This window comes from Microcaecilia unicolor, chromosome 3, assembly GCF_901765095.1.
Source record: "Microcaecilia unicolor chromosome 3, aMicUni1.1, whole genome shotgun sequence".
Lineage (NCBI taxonomy): Eukaryota > Metazoa > Chordata > Amphibia > Gymnophiona > Siphonopidae > Microcaecilia > Microcaecilia unicolor.
Genome location: NC_044033.1, coordinates 5,342,319 through 5,357,410, shown reverse-complemented (window position 1 = coordinate 5,357,410; position 15,092 = coordinate 5,342,319). Strand labels below are relative to the sequence as shown.

Sequence of the window (15,092 nt, the reverse complement as noted above, 5' to 3'; positions counted from 1 at the left end):
TTGATGATGAACTTGCCAAAATAAGATGGATATGTTTTGGTGTATTGGGAAACCCTTGAGGAATTGGTGGGATTCTCATAGGGCTATGTGGGGGAGAGAGGATATATGAGTACTGCTTGGAGATTGAATGGGGAGAACCTCTGGAACCATGAGGAGGAAGGGAGGGGTTGGGGGAGGGAGGAAAGGAAGGAAGAATAAGGGGGTGAATGGATATTAAAGGGGAGGACCATTAAGATGGAGCGCTGATAAAGCTTATGTCATGTTATTTTTGACATGTGATGTTGAAATTCTTCTTTATATTCTCTTTGATGTGTAAATAAAAATAAAAACACTGGTTTATAGGGTTAGCTGAAACAGTTATTTAACTTGTTTTTGTCTTCCTCTCACTCCTTCACCTTCTTTCTTCACTTTTTATCTTTCAGGCAGTTTCCAGTTCTGCCAGTGAGCCACAGATACTGGATCTCTCCAATCGCTTCTACACGCTTATACCTCACAACTTTGGGATGAAGAAACCACCTCTCCTAAATAATCTAGAATACATTCAGGTAATTGGGTAATTCTAGTCCTGTGTCCTTTGTGTGGATGGCTGAGAGTGTTTTAAATGTAAATAACCTTTCCTTACATGCTAGACCACTCTAGATGAGTAGGTTGTGTTTCCCAACCAGCAGATGATGTAGATCTGATCCGGTGCAGCAGGATCTCTTCACAGCGGGCCTGTCTCCCTAGGATGCAGGCCACAATTTGCAGTCCTTGTGGATAAGCCTTAGCTGGGATTCAGCTCCAGAGAATGGTCCAGAGAGCTTTCCATGGTCAAGCATGAAGAGGTCTGACCTTCTTTGACCTTGAGCTTCAGCCCACGGCTTTAGCTCACCAAGGCTAACTGGTTGGAGTCCTGAGGGGGCCTTGCTAGAAAGGGTGAATATGTCAGGCCTTCTCTGCCTCCTAAGCGCCCCACCCTCTCCCCTGAAGAAGGAAGGCATATTTTATTTATATATGTATTTATTTGCTTGCTTGTTTGTTTGTTTGTTTTTTTTTTTGTTTTTTTTTTGGGGGGGGGGGGGGGGGGTTAAAGTTCTATGGTCTCCCTCCAGACCAGCACAGGCAAATGGGTTATGCACTCCTATCAGTAGAAGGAGAATGAGAACCATTGACTTCTAAGTGTACTATAAGTGGGCTGTGTAGTCCCTGTGGAGCAGGGGTGGGCAGCATTGGTCCTTGAGTTTGAGCCTTTAAGGCAGTCTGGCAGCTTGTTCCTCGCAGCCTTAGCTGCTGTTTTTCTCTTTCCCTGACTTTCGGGGTCTGTTGCTAGTACTTCCAAGGTTTCTGCGGGAGGCAACCTTGGATGTGAGCTGAGGCCACCTCTACCCATTCAAGATTAGCAGTGGCAGGCTGAAATGCTGCACTGTCTGTTCCTGGAGAGGCTTTGATGCTGACGGGCACTGTCAGTTTTGTGTTGAACATGTGGGAGCCGAATCAGGAGCTGCTTTGGGGTGGAGCTTGCAGACCGTGGGGGCTCTCTGGTCTCGAGCAGTTTGGGTGATTCTGTTATAGGAGCAGCCCCGACTTTGGCAGGAACTACCGCCATTTTGGCCACAGTTTCTGTTGGCTCTGGAACAGCCCCCACGGTTTCTCTCCCAACTGCTAATTCAGCAGCTGGCTGAGGACTTCTTCGGGGTGGGATTTTCACTGGATTTTATCCTTGCAATATATAGGGCCCTTTGCACAAGTCTAACTTGGAGCGGGGGGGGGGGGGGCCATCCTGTTTTGCTGCCTCCTCCTCCCCCTCCCAAACGCCAGAGGTTAGACTGGGACAAGGAGGAGCTGCTGTATTCTGGTTCTGTTTTTGAGGAAGGTCATGATTGTACTCCGGAGGATTCCTTGGAGCCATAGAGGGTGAGAGAGTCTGAGGTTTGGCTGGAGGAGCTGCCTCCAGGGGAGGATTCCTCTGTGGTGCATATTTTCTTAGGAATTTCAGGAATTGATTTCTCAGGTATCCAAGGTGTTGAGATTTTAAGAGGAACCTAAGGTGCCTCCGCAAACATTTGACCTGCTATTGGAGGGCAGGAGGTCTTCCAGGTCCCCTTCCCTATGCATCAGGATATCAGGGATGTGATACAGATGCAATGGAATTCCCCGGATGCTCTGTTCAGAGACGTTAGGTTCATGGTGTGTCTTTATCCCATTCCTGAACAACCAAGCCTATGGTTGTTTTCTGCAGTCACTAAGAAGAATATGGTGCCAATAGATGAGGTATGATTCTGAAGGCCCCTCAAAATCACACGATGATTGGCTCTTTTGAAGTAGAGTTTTGATGTGGCAGCTCTGGCAGTCCAGCCTGATATCTGCAGCTTTTTGGTGGCCAGGGCTTGTTTCGGCTGGGCTGAGCACATTTTGGATAGGACTTCGGATGACTGGGCGCTGGTTGATCTGGGGCTTGTGAAGATTGAAAAGGGTTCTTCCTTTCAGATGCCAGGGCCGGTCTTAGGCCGAGGCGGCCGCATAGGGCCCCGCGCCTAGGGGGGCCCTGCGTGGCGCGACTCAGTCAGCCTTTTCCCAGGGCCGGCGGCGATCCGAAACGGTATTTAATCTGCCCGCCCTGGCGCTTTCTTCTTCCCCCAACTAACAAGGCTCATTTTGTGCACGTGAGAGAGGCTGCGACGCAGGTAGGTCGGTCCGCGCAGCGCCGCCCCGGCGCTCCCTTCCCTTCCCCCCACCACATGGGCCTCTTCTTGCCGTCGCCGGTTCCTCTGGGTACGGACGATGCTTTCCGTCTCCCGCCTGGACTTCGGTACTGTTTTTACCCAGAACAGGCCGAGCCCGGGGCTCAGCCGGTTCTGGAGCTTCCTTGGCAGGTGAGCGGAAGGAAGAAATGGCGGCAGCGGCCGGACGAACTGGTGAGGACTCGAGTGAGCGAGAGAAATGCTTCTTCTCCCGTGGGGGGTGGGGGGGGAGAGAGAGAGAGGGAAATCCTGGAGAGAACCATTTCCTAGAGAAGAGGGGGGGGGAGAAGAGCAGAAGCAAAAGCGAGTTTGAGAAAGTTTCATCCGTGGGGGGAGAGGATCTGGGAGGAGGAATAGGAGAAGAAAGTTTTCCCCACTGAGGCGAGATTGGAGGAAGGAACAGGTGGGAAAGAACCCCGTGGTGGCCAGGGAGGAGGAGGAGTGTTTTCCCTGGGGAAGGAACTGGGTGGGGGGGAACTGGGAGTGTCGCTTTTCCTCGGAAGGGGGGTAGAAGTTCTGCTGGGAGAAAGCATTGAGGCAAGGACAGGCTAGAGAGGAAGAGATCCCTTGGGGAGGGAGAAGGGTAGGGGGTGGGATAAGAAAGTTTAGTCTGGGAAGGGGTGGGGGAAGCCCCAGCAGACCTTTTCCCAATACAGAACATCTGTTTCCTGACTTGAGTTTGGGGTGATGGGGGGGAAGTATGTTTATGATTCAGTGCTTTTAATAGGTTTACCACACCTCCCCAAATCCTATAATTAAAGCATTGGGGAAGCATATCTGTAGAGCTGTTCAAATGCTTGAACATTCTGCTTTAATAATAATATGCTAAAGTGGCCTATACTTAACTGTTCTTTTGTTTTGGGTCAGCTCAGTGGTAGAGCTATGCATGTCCTTGGTTCAGTCCTCAAATCAATTCTTTCTGGCAGGTTTGACTGGGGTCTAGGTTGTGGTGGAGAGATTGATCACAGCCCTTTATACTGACCAGAGTTATAGAAAAATGTCAGGAAGTATTTTTTCACGGAGAGAGTAGTGGATGCTTGGGAGGTGGTGGAAATGAAAACGGTAATGGAATTCAAGCATGCGTGGGATAAACATAAAGGAATCCTGTTCAGAAGGAATGGATCCTCAGGAGCTTAGCTGACATTGGGTGGCAGAATCGGTGGTGGGAGGCGTGGATAGTGCTGGGTGGACTTATACGGTCTGTGCCAGAGCTGGTGGTGAGAGGCGGGGCTGGTGGTTGGGAGGCGGGGATAGTGCTGGGCAGACTTATACAGTCTGTGCCCTGAAGAGGACAGGTACAAATCAAAGTAGGGTATACACAAAAGGTAGCACATATGAGTTTATCTTGTTGTGCAGACTGGATGGACCGTGCAGGTCTTTTTCTGCCGTCATCTACTATGTTACTATGTTTTCTTTTAAATTTACCCTCTGTCGCCGACTCGCCGGAATCCGACTGGACAGTACAGCAGGCAGCGTCACTGAAAGCGCTCCTCCCCTCTTGAGTCCCCCCGACGTCTCTAGCAGAACGCAGAAGCTCTTCCTGATTCGTTCATTCTCAGTGTCCCGCCCTCGAGGCTGGCGACAGAGGGTAAATTTAAAAGAAAAATGATCCTTGTTGGTTGGGGGGAGAAGAGGGCGCCAGGGCAGGCAGGCAGTTGAACATGGGAGTGGGAGGGCAAGGGAGAGAGGACCTGGACATGGATGGCAGGGCTCAGGGAGAGAGGGGAATTGCTGGATAGGGATGAATGGAGGGGACAGGAGCATGGATGGGAGGGCAGGGCTCAGGGAGAGAGGGGAATTGCTGGATAGAGATGATGAATGGAGGGGGCAGGGGACAGGAGCATGGATGGGAGGGCAGGGCTCAGGGAGAGAGGGGAATTGCTGGACATGGAGGGGAGGGAGGAGAGTTGCTGGATATGGATGGATGGAGGAGGGAAGGGGAGAGAGGAGCATCAATGGACATGGATAGGAGGGCAGGGCCCAGGGAGAGAGGAGAAATTGCTGGACATGGAGGGCAGGGGAGAGAAGAGAAATGTTGGGCAGGAATGGAGGGAAGGAAAGACAAAGGAAGGAGATGCACATGGATGGAGGGGAAGGGATAGAGGAGAAATGCTGGACATGAATGTAGGGTAGGGGAGGAAAGTAGATGCACAAGGAAGGAGGGGAGTGAGGAGAAATGCTGGATATGCATGGAGGGGACATTGCTGAATTTAAGGGCTGGATCGGAACACTTTGAAGGCAGATGTTGAAACTGGAGAAAGGATAGGGACAGGGCTACAAATGGTAGACAGGACACATAAGGACACAGGAGGATGGTGGACATGGTGAGAGAAAAAATGGAAAGAAGACACTGCATAAAACAGAAGACACTGGGACCAAAGCGAATAGAAAAAACAAATGATCAGACAACAAAGGTAGAAAAAAGTATTTTATTCAGAATTTATTAATTGGAATATGTCCTCTTTTGGAAATGTGCATCTGTGATATTTTGCATGTAAGTTTCAATTTTTCTAGTATTGCTGCATGCTGAGTCTGACTTCTTGAGGTAACTTTCCAGTTCAGTATTTTGCCTTCATATCTGTTGTGTCATGTGTTTTTCATGTGTGATCAAGGTGCAGTATCCTGCTAGTGTGTAGCATTTGCAGCCCTTTTTGGTTTTTTTTCACGAGGTAGTGTATTGGTGTTTTAGAGCCTGGTGTAATTACAGTTCTGCCTTTCCACGCATAAGGTGGCAGCTCGTCCTGTCCTTGGAATTAGTGCTGTTGTAGTTTGGTAAGGTTATGAGTGTGTTTTTGCACAAGTTTGTGTATAGTATTTTGCATTGGAGAGATTGTGTGTCCGCACCTCTGACCCCCTCCCCCAGGGTTATGAGAATTGGAACTACTAATTGTAGTGGACTTGAACTGAATAATTTCTGGGGGGGGGGGGGGGGGGTTCATGATAGCATTGTGCTTATTATTTCAATCAGTTTTTCTGTACAAGTTTAGCTTCATTTGTTTTTATTTGAAATTTCATAAATAAAAAATTTTCTAAAAATTGAATAATATTATCAATGGGGTGGAGCTGGGGTGGGGGCGGGGCTAGGATGGGGCCCCACCAAATTGGTCTGCATAGGGCCCCGCACTTGCTAAGACCGGCCCTGTCAGATGCTATGTATGATTTGCTTCATTCCCCATCCAAGTCTATGGCGCTCAGTTTGGCAGCCAGGAGGACTACCTGAGGGCTACCAGGCTGGAGATGGGACTTCTCTACATCATCCCTGTAGGTCTCCTTTATGTACCTCTCTGTCTCCCTCAGCTCCACCAAGTCTGCTACTCTAGCCTCAAGAGAACGGATTTAGGCCTGCTGAAATATCTGGTGTGGAGAGGTAGATCTGGAGAGTCATCCGTATAAAGGTGATACTGAAAACCATGGGATGAGATCAGAGAAAAGAAGAGGTCCCAAGACAGAGCCCTGAGGTATCCCAACTTATAGTGGGATAGAAGTGGAGGAGGATCCACCAGAGTATGCACTAAAAGTATGATGGGTGAGAGAAGAAAACCAGGAAAGAACAGAACCCTGAAATCCAAGGAGTAGGTATTGATCAACAGTATCAAAAGCAGCAGATAGATTGAGAAGGATGAGGATAGAATGGAGAAAAAATATTCCAAAAGAACAATTCTAAAGGAAAAAAAAAAGGTAAATGTTTCAAAAGAAGTCTACAGGGAGAGGAAAATCAAGGTCCAAAATTTCAAGGAAATAATACCTCTAGATAAACCAGAAATTTAGGTAGTGGCGTCACATTGCTCCACACAGGTTCTTAGTGCCAACTTATGCAACAGATGGAGAAGAAGCTTTAATAGTGGTCTTGGGCAGCCCTGGACTAAATTTATCTGTAAAAAAACAAAAAAAACCTTTGTAAGTTGGCTTGTAAAACGTACATTTCACAGAATGCACTTATAAGGAAAGTTTACTAGCCTGGTCATATTAATATAGTCAAGGGCTCTTTCATAAAACAGAAAATGGAAGTTGACTAAAGTGGGGGGGGGGGGGGGGGGGGGGGTACCTAAAACCTGTAAGATTTGAAAGCTCATCTTATGAAATAAATAAAAGCAAGAGTTCGTAAACATGCACAAACTCCAAGGGACATGAAAATTTGTTAGAAGTTGGTTATTTTTCCTCTGTTTAGGCCAAAGTGCAGATGCTGGACAACCTTCTAGACATTGAAGTTGCTTACAGTCTTCTGAAGAGTGGAGCAGAGGATGGTGGGAAAAATCCCATCGACATCAATTATGAAAAACTCAAGACAGGCATCCAGGTAAGTGGAAGAAGAACTGTTCTGATTCAGGGCTTGGTGCTGACGAATGTGCATCAGAATCTTTGACAAGATCATTTCTGCTGTAGCATTCCAAACTTGAACTGAGTTGGAAAAAAAGCTTTAATAATATTCAGATTAACTTGGTTTCAGGTTATAATGGTGACCTTTACACAGTCCAGTCTACAGTCTTCCAGATTGTTGGAGCACAATTGTTCTGATCATCATGACGACTCATTTGGCCCCATGGCACACCCAGGATATGCGCTTGCATCTGAGTGGCTGTGGGCAGCAGCATTGGTCATCTCCCCTCCACCATTTGGCTTGTGACCTTGTGCAGGTGATTTCTAGGAGAGCACATGCTCACACTTCCTTGATGTGTGACTGTCCACCCAGTTGGACAATGAATTCTAGAATCAAGTAGGTCCTGGGCTTGCTGGAAAAAGGGCTCTTTACTGCATTCAGACATGTCGATTTGTTTCTACTGCTAGTACACACAGAGGCATATTTTGGAAGGCTAAGTGCTTTGAAAATATGCCTCACAGTCAACTTGGATGAGTGCTGGAATGTAGCTTTTGGGTCCTTCAGGGAACAGTTGTCATAACTAGTTAAGTGTCTTATGCAGTGTTTTCCCTGATGGTTCTATGTAAAGTGATGTGAAAAAGTCCCTGATTTCCCCAGTTACTGCATATACGTCACACTGAATGATTTCTGATTTTTAAACAAAATGTAATATTAGACAAAGGGAACCTGAGTAAGCACACAACACAGTTTTTAAATTAGTACTTCATTTATTCAAGAAACACCCATATCACCCATGGGAAAAAGTAACCACCCCCTAACTTTAATAACTGGTTGCACCACCTATAGCGAGTATCCTAGTGGTTAGTGCAGTGGACTTTGATCTTGGGGAACTGAGTTTGATTCCCACAGCAGCTCCTTGTGACTCTGGGCAAGTCACTTAACTCTCCATTGCCCCTGGTACAAAATAAGTACCTGAATATATGTAAACCGCTTTGAATGTAGTTGGAAAAACCACAGAAAGGCGGTATATTAAGTCTCATTCCCTTTCCCTTTAGCAGCAATAATTGCAACCAAATGCTTACTATAATATGATTTGTCTTTCATATCACTGTTTTTTTTTCCTCAATATATTTAATAAATGTTTGTGAAAATACAAGAACAATGAGAACAGCAACAAAGATAAACAAATAATTCATTGTCAGGATACACTGCCAGTACTAAATTAGAAAGAGGACAATAAGCAATAGGCATTGGTTCAGGACAATGGAGAGGTATTCAAGTTTTGTAGATATAGATCCAGAGGAGACCAGATTTCCTTCTTACTGAGTATTGATCCATATTTCTCCACCAAAGCGAACTTGAATCTCTGATGTTGTAATACACTATTGAGGAATCTTAGCCCACTTTTCTTTGTAGAACAGCTTTCATTCAGATACATTCTTAGATTTTTGTGCATGAACTGCTCCTGCCGTAGCATCTCTGAGGTTCAAGTCAAGCTATGAGTAGGCCAATCCAAAACTAATTTTATTTCTTTTCAGCCTTTCAGATATATTTGTTTTTAATTTATTTTTTTTTTTAAATCTTATATCCCTTGTGATCCACAGTTCTTGGCGGATTACAAGAAAACAAACATGTAGACAGTCAAATAAAATAATAAAACATTCAAATTCATCTTACAACAGTTGTTCTAATGCTTTCTGAAATAATTTCTTTACTTTCTTATGAAAAGTACAATAAAGTTAACTTTTGTCCTCACAGAACTAGTAAGCTGTTGCCACTCAAAAGGGCCTACAGTAGAAAGATCTATGATGTGTCTCAATAGGTAGTCACTTGAAGCAGGTAATTGCAATAACCTATCCATCCCAGAACGCAGCTGTCGAACTGGCCTAGATATTATAAGAAAAGTAGAAAAGCTAGTTTATTAGAAATATTGGCAGCAGTAAGCTTATTATTTTGTAGCAGTAAAACAATGTCTATCAGAGACAATGTATTTATGAAGACTAAGGAGGCTAGGGCTTTTCAGCTTGGAGAAGAGACGGCTGAGGGGAGACATGATAGAGGTATATTGAACGGTCTGGAGGATTGCTGAGGAAGGTGAAATTAGGCCTTACCTGCTAATTTTCTTTCCTCTAGATCCTCCAGACCGTTCAAGAGCCCACCCAGTGTATCGGACAGTTCAGTATGATATTTTCTTTAGACTTCAGTTGCTGATATTTCTAGTAGCTCCTGTGATTTGGGTCCTGGAGTTTTACTAAGGGCACCTGAACATGTATACCCTGGAGGAAAGGAGGAACAGGGGTGATATGATACAGACGTTCAAATATTTGAAAGGTATTAATCCGCAAACGAATCTTTTCCGGAGATGGGAAGGCGGTAGAACGAGAGGACATGAAATGAGATTGAAGGGGGGCAGACTCAGGAAAGATGTCAGGAAGTATTTTTTCACAGAGAGGGTGGTGGACGCTTGGAATGCCCTCCCGCGGGAAGTGGTGGAGATGAAAACGGTAACGGAATTCAAACATGCGTGGGATATGCATAAAGGAATCCTGTGCAGAAGGAATGGATCCTCAAAAGCTTAGCTGAAATTGGGTGGCGGAGCAGGTGGGGGGAAGAGGGGTTGGTGGTTGGGAGGCTAGGATAGTTGAGGGCAGACTTATACAGTCTGTGCCAGAGCCGGTGATGGGAGGCGGGACTGGTGGTTGGGAGGTGGGAAATACTGCTGGACAGACTTATACGGTCTGTGCCCTGAAAAAGACAGGTACAAATCAAGGTAAGGTATACACATATGAGTTTATCTTGGGCAGACTGGATGGACCATGCAGGTCTTTTTCTGCCGTCATCTACTATGTTACTATAAAATAATGAGTGGAGTGGAACAGGTGGATGTGAAGCGTCTGTTCACGCTTTCCAAAAATACTAGAACTAGGGGGCATGCGATGAAACTACAGTGTAGTAAATTTAAAACAAATCGGAGAAACCTTTTCTTCACCCAACGCATAATTAAACTCTGGAATTCGTTGCCGGAGAACGTGGTGAAGGCGGTTAGCTTAGCAGAGTTTAAAAAGGGGTTAGATGGTTTCCTAAAGGACAAGTCCATAAACCACTACTAAATGGACTTGGGAAAAATCCACAATTCCAGGAATAACATGTATAGAATGTTTGTCCGTTTAGGAAGCTCGCCAGGTACCCTTGGCCTGGATTGGCCGCTGTTGTGGACAGGATGCTGGGCTCAATGGACCCTTGGTCTTTCCCAGTGTGGCATTACTTATGTACTTATGTACACAAAATGGTAGTAAAGTACTGCGTTTTAAGTACCTGTCAAGGTGGAGTAAAGATAACACACACTTCCACCTAGTCCTGAATTATTACGACTCCTAACCTCCTAGGCAGTATAAAACAAAAGAGAGCAGTGCAACCTAACCAATGGAAAAGGCTTCCCCACACTACGAACTTAGGAACTGAAGCCAGTCTTGGACTTGATGAGAGGCTCTCTGTCTGCAGATGGTCAGTCAGCAGCAGGTGGTCCCAGTCGGGCAAGAGAATACTAGCAGGTGATGCCACAGCTTAATGAGCCTTCATCATGTGACTGGCTCGGGCCAGCTAGTAGCAGCTCTTGCATGAACTGCCCAAGATAACGGCCAGCTAGCTTCTGTCTTGCTTATGGATGAGGTTCTTATATCCTTTTCTCTGGTTTGGTGTCATGCTAACTAGAATAACACTGATGTTTTCCAGTGTTGTGTCTTTGGGGGACCAAACAACTGGTTTCTTTTGACCATGAAATCCCCTAGCTTTGTAAACAGGGTTCGTATGTCAGGCCTTGATTCGTTAGCAATATGCCTGAGGTCTGAAAACCAACGTCTGCATAGGAGCTGACATTGTACCAAGTCTGTTACAAGAAGGTCAGGTTCATAGTGCTACATAGTGCCATATACAGGGCCTATTTTGTCCCTACAGAGGCAGCAAAGCAACCTTACACCATCACATTATCACCACCACCACCATGTTTGACTGCTGGTATGAGGTTCTTAATTCTGATATACTGTATTTGCTTTATGCCAGACATAACGGAACCTGTGCTATCTATAGAGTTCCACTTTTGACTGTTGTCCATTGTACATTATCCCAAAAGGCTTGGGGATCATCCAGGTGTGTTTCTGCAAATGTTAGATGAGCATTGATGTTGCTCTTGGATACTAGCATTTTCCACCTTGATACTCTCCCATGAATTCCAGTCTCTTTCTTATTGTGGAGTCATGAACACTGACCTTATCCGAGGCCAGAGAAGCCTGCAGTTCTGTGGATGTGTTAGGAAGTTTTGTGGCTTCCTGGATGAGTTGTCGCTGCTTGCCCTGGGTTTTATAGCATGGACTGTTGCTACTCTTTGGGTTTCTGCCAGGTACTTGTGACCTGGCTTGGCCACTGTTGGAAGAAGGGTACTGGGCTAGATGGACCATTGGTCTGACCCAGTGTGGCTATTCCTATGTTCTTAATTTTGGCAGGCTGGCCACTCCTGGGAAGATTCACCACTGTTCCACGTCTTCTCCATTTGGTGATAATGGTTCACTGTGGTTCGGTAGAGTCCAAGAGCTTTAGAAATGGCTTTGTAACCCATTCCAGACTGATGGAATTTCCTTTCATTGTGGCATAGCAGCCTTGTAGAAACTTTGTCCTGACTACTTTACTTTACTCTCGTGGTAATGTTCAGTCTACAGTGAAGTTTAGATTCAGCAGGGCTGGCTTCAGTCAAGCCTGACTGTTCAATCTGCTGAATCTAATTATTAATTAAATGTGGTCAAATGATTGAGTAACTAAGGGGGCAGTTACCTTTCCACAAGAGTGTTGCATAACTTTTTATTCCTTAAATTAAAGTTATAATTTAAAAACTCTTATGTTTACTCGGGTTCCTTTTGTTTAAAGATCAGAAACTATTCAGTGTGACATATATGCAATAATAGGGGGGGGGGGGAGGGAACTTTTTTACATCACTGTATATACAATTTTTTGATATTTAGAGATGAGAACCAAGCAGTGGCGTAACCCCAGAAGCTGAGGCTGAATCATGTAGAGCACAAGCTCAGCAAAAAGAGAGCGTGTTTTCCAAGGAAGTATGTTATATCACTTTCTTTTGTTCCTCCAGGTTGTTGAGAGAGATTCTGAAGAAGCCAAAATCCTGAACCAGTATGTTAAGAATACGCATGCAACGACTCACAATACCTATGACTTAGAAATTGTGGATGTGAGTTGTCTTTTTGGAATTTGCACACTTTAGGTGGATGATTTCAGAGTTGTAGCTTGAAGAGTAATTTGGAATACTGGTACCAGATCTGGGTACAGCCAGCTGAAAAACTGGTGTGCCAGGCTCTTGCAAGCAGTTGGCAGAAACTACTACACTTGTTGTAGATGTAAAGTACTTAAATACATTTAAGCTTTGTGGATTATTTTTTAGCTGTATAGAAAGTTTTTAATTTTTAATTCCCCCCCCCTCCCCCCATGAACAGATATTTAGAATAGAGCGTGAAGGAGAACGGCAGCGCTACAAGCCATTTCAGGAGTTGAACAATCGTAAGCTGCTTTGGCATGGCTCCCGCAACACCAACTTTGCAGGTATTCTGTCCCAGGGTCTGCGCATCGCCCCACCTGAAGCTCCTGTGGTAAGCAGAAATTACATTTTACAGACCCTCAAATTGGCTCATCTTCTAGGATAGTGATTCTCAAACTTGGGGAAGGGAGGGGTTGGGGGTGGAAACAAGGTGTTGGCTTTGAAATTGTTTTATAGCCCTTAAATTCAAGTTGGGACTCTGATCATAAGGCCAAGCAAGGAACTTAAAATTGTAGGAGTTTAATATTGAATATTAAATATTTGAATATACATATTTGAATATACTAAAACATATTAGTGACTTTGATAAATAGAAACGGAGAAAAATGAAGGCAGGTAAAGACTCTATGGCCTATCCAGTCTGCCCATCCATGCCATCTACTCTCCCTATTAACTCCCTTAGAGATCTTATGTAGTTGTTCCAATCTCTCTGGAATTCAGATACTGTTTTCGTCTCCACCACGTCCACTGGGAGGCTGTTCCACAAATTCACCACTCTTTCTGTGAAGAAGTATTTCCTCAGGTTACTTCTGAATCTGTCCCCTTTCACCTTCATCCTATGCCTCCTTGTTCCAGAGCTTTCTTTGAATTGAAAGAGACTTGCTTCCTATGCATTTATGCTGCAAAAGTATTTAGATGTCTCTTTTCCTATTTCCCCTCTCCTGTCTTTCCTCCAAAGTATACATATTGCAATATTTAACTGTGTCTCCATAAGATTTATGATGAAGACCACTGACCATTTTACTAGCCGTTCTCTGGACCGACTCCATTCTGTGTATATCTTTTTGAAGGTGCAGCCTCCAGAATTGTACACAATATTCTAAATGAGGTCTCACCAGAGTACAAGGGGCATCATCACCTCCTTTTCTCACTGGCTATTCCTTCCCCTATGCACCCAAGCATCCTTCTAGCTTTCGCCATCCCTTTATGTACCTGTTTGGCCACCTTAAGATCATCACATATGATCACACCCAAGTCCTGCTCTTCTTTTGTGCACAAAAGTTCTTCAACCCCTAAACTGTATTATTCCCTCGGGATTTTGTAGCCCAAATGCATGACCTTACATTTTTTTTAGCATTAAATCTAAGCTGACAAATTCCAGACCATTCCTCTAGCTTTTGCTAAGTCTTTCCTCATGTAATCCACACCATCAGGGGTATCTACCCTATTGCAAATTGTGGTATGTTCTGCAAAGAGGCAAACCTTACTAGACAGTCCTTAAGCAATATCGCTTACAAAAATCCTAAATTAAGTGGCCCAAGAACCGAATCGTGGCACACCACTGGAAACATCCTTTCTCTGAGAACAAGCAGGCCTATGTATTCTCACACATGGGTAATGCAATCTCGCGTTGCCTGGTCCTGCGCTTGTAACAAGCTTTTAAGAGCTTTGTAGAGTGCGATCCACGCTCCACTGCACATGCACAAGTGCCTTCCTGCCTGCCGCGAGAGCTCGGTTATTGCAGCTGTTTTTCTACTGCAGTGAGGAGTGTTTGACTTTTTTGTCCCTCTCTTCACAGCTTGGTCTGAAGAACTTCTAGAGTGCCTTTCAGCAATTTTTTGTGTGTTTTCTTTCATGCCCGCTTTTGGGTACCCTTGTTTTCCTTCCCTTATTGTTTTAGTTTCCTTTCCCCGTGCTTTACGTTTCCTTTCTTTTTCCACATAACTGGGCCCTTTTTAGGCCTTTACTTTGGTTGAGTTCTCCCTGATTTTTCTCTAGTGTCTTGCCCCCTTTTTGTTGCACATAGTAACATAGTAGATGACGGCAGAAAAAGACCTGAACGGTCCATCCAGTCTGCACCATTGCTTTGTTTGATTTGGCTGCGGAGGTTTTCCCTTCCATGTCCACTAAAGCTCCCAGTGGCTTTAAGCACCTTACCCAGTGCAGTCAGACAATCACTGGCAAAGACACTCATTCTTGGTGTCCTAGTTTTCTAGGGCCTGACCATAGCCCTTACACAGAAGAAATGGACCCAGATGACCAGAGAGGCTCAACTGGAGAGAATTTTTGTAGCCCGGTCTGAGTCCTCAGCATCGATGTCAGCAGCGTCAGCGCCAACATCGATTGTTGCATCAGTATGTATGGCTGCCAGACCTATGGATACTGGGAGCAGCTGTGCATCGAGTGGGTCCTCCACCTGCTTCTACTCCAGCTGCTGTGCAGTGTCCCACGGGACCAATCTGCATCAGACCTGACCCCGAGGCAATGTGAGGATTTGATGTCATCCTCGTCAGCACCAAGCAACCACAATGACCGAATTTAGGTGAAGGCCAAGAAGCATCAGCATCAATCCTCTTCACTATATGGTTCCAGGAGCTCTGGGGCGTCAGATTTGGCACCCAAGAATTGTCTGTGCCAGTAGGACCACACCCCTTCCATACAAGAGGTGCCGGTGTGTCAGTCTTCCGGCAGCCAAGACTAGCCTCCTGTTTCAAACCCATTAGCTCTGCAGACT

The 15,092-nt window shown here is 45.3% G+C and overlaps 1 protein-coding gene across 2 annotated transcripts in view; it reads left to right on the top strand.

Annotated features, from left to right (window-relative positions):
* Nucleotides 1-15,092, top strand: part of PARP1 (poly(ADP-ribose) polymerase 1) — a 210,030-nt gene that overhangs the window by 149,571 nt on the left and 45,367 nt on the right. For both annotated transcript variants that reach the window (XM_030195730.1, XM_030195729.1), the window contains exons 16-19: nt 423-545; nt 6,889-7,017; nt 12,176-12,274; nt 12,537-12,689. In XM_030195730.1, the coding sequence (XP_030051590.1) occupies nt 423-545; nt 6,889-7,017; nt 12,176-12,274; nt 12,537-12,689 (504 nt within the window). The remainder of the gene's footprint in view (nt 1-422; nt 546-6,888; nt 7,018-12,175; nt 12,275-12,536; nt 12,690-15,092) is intronic.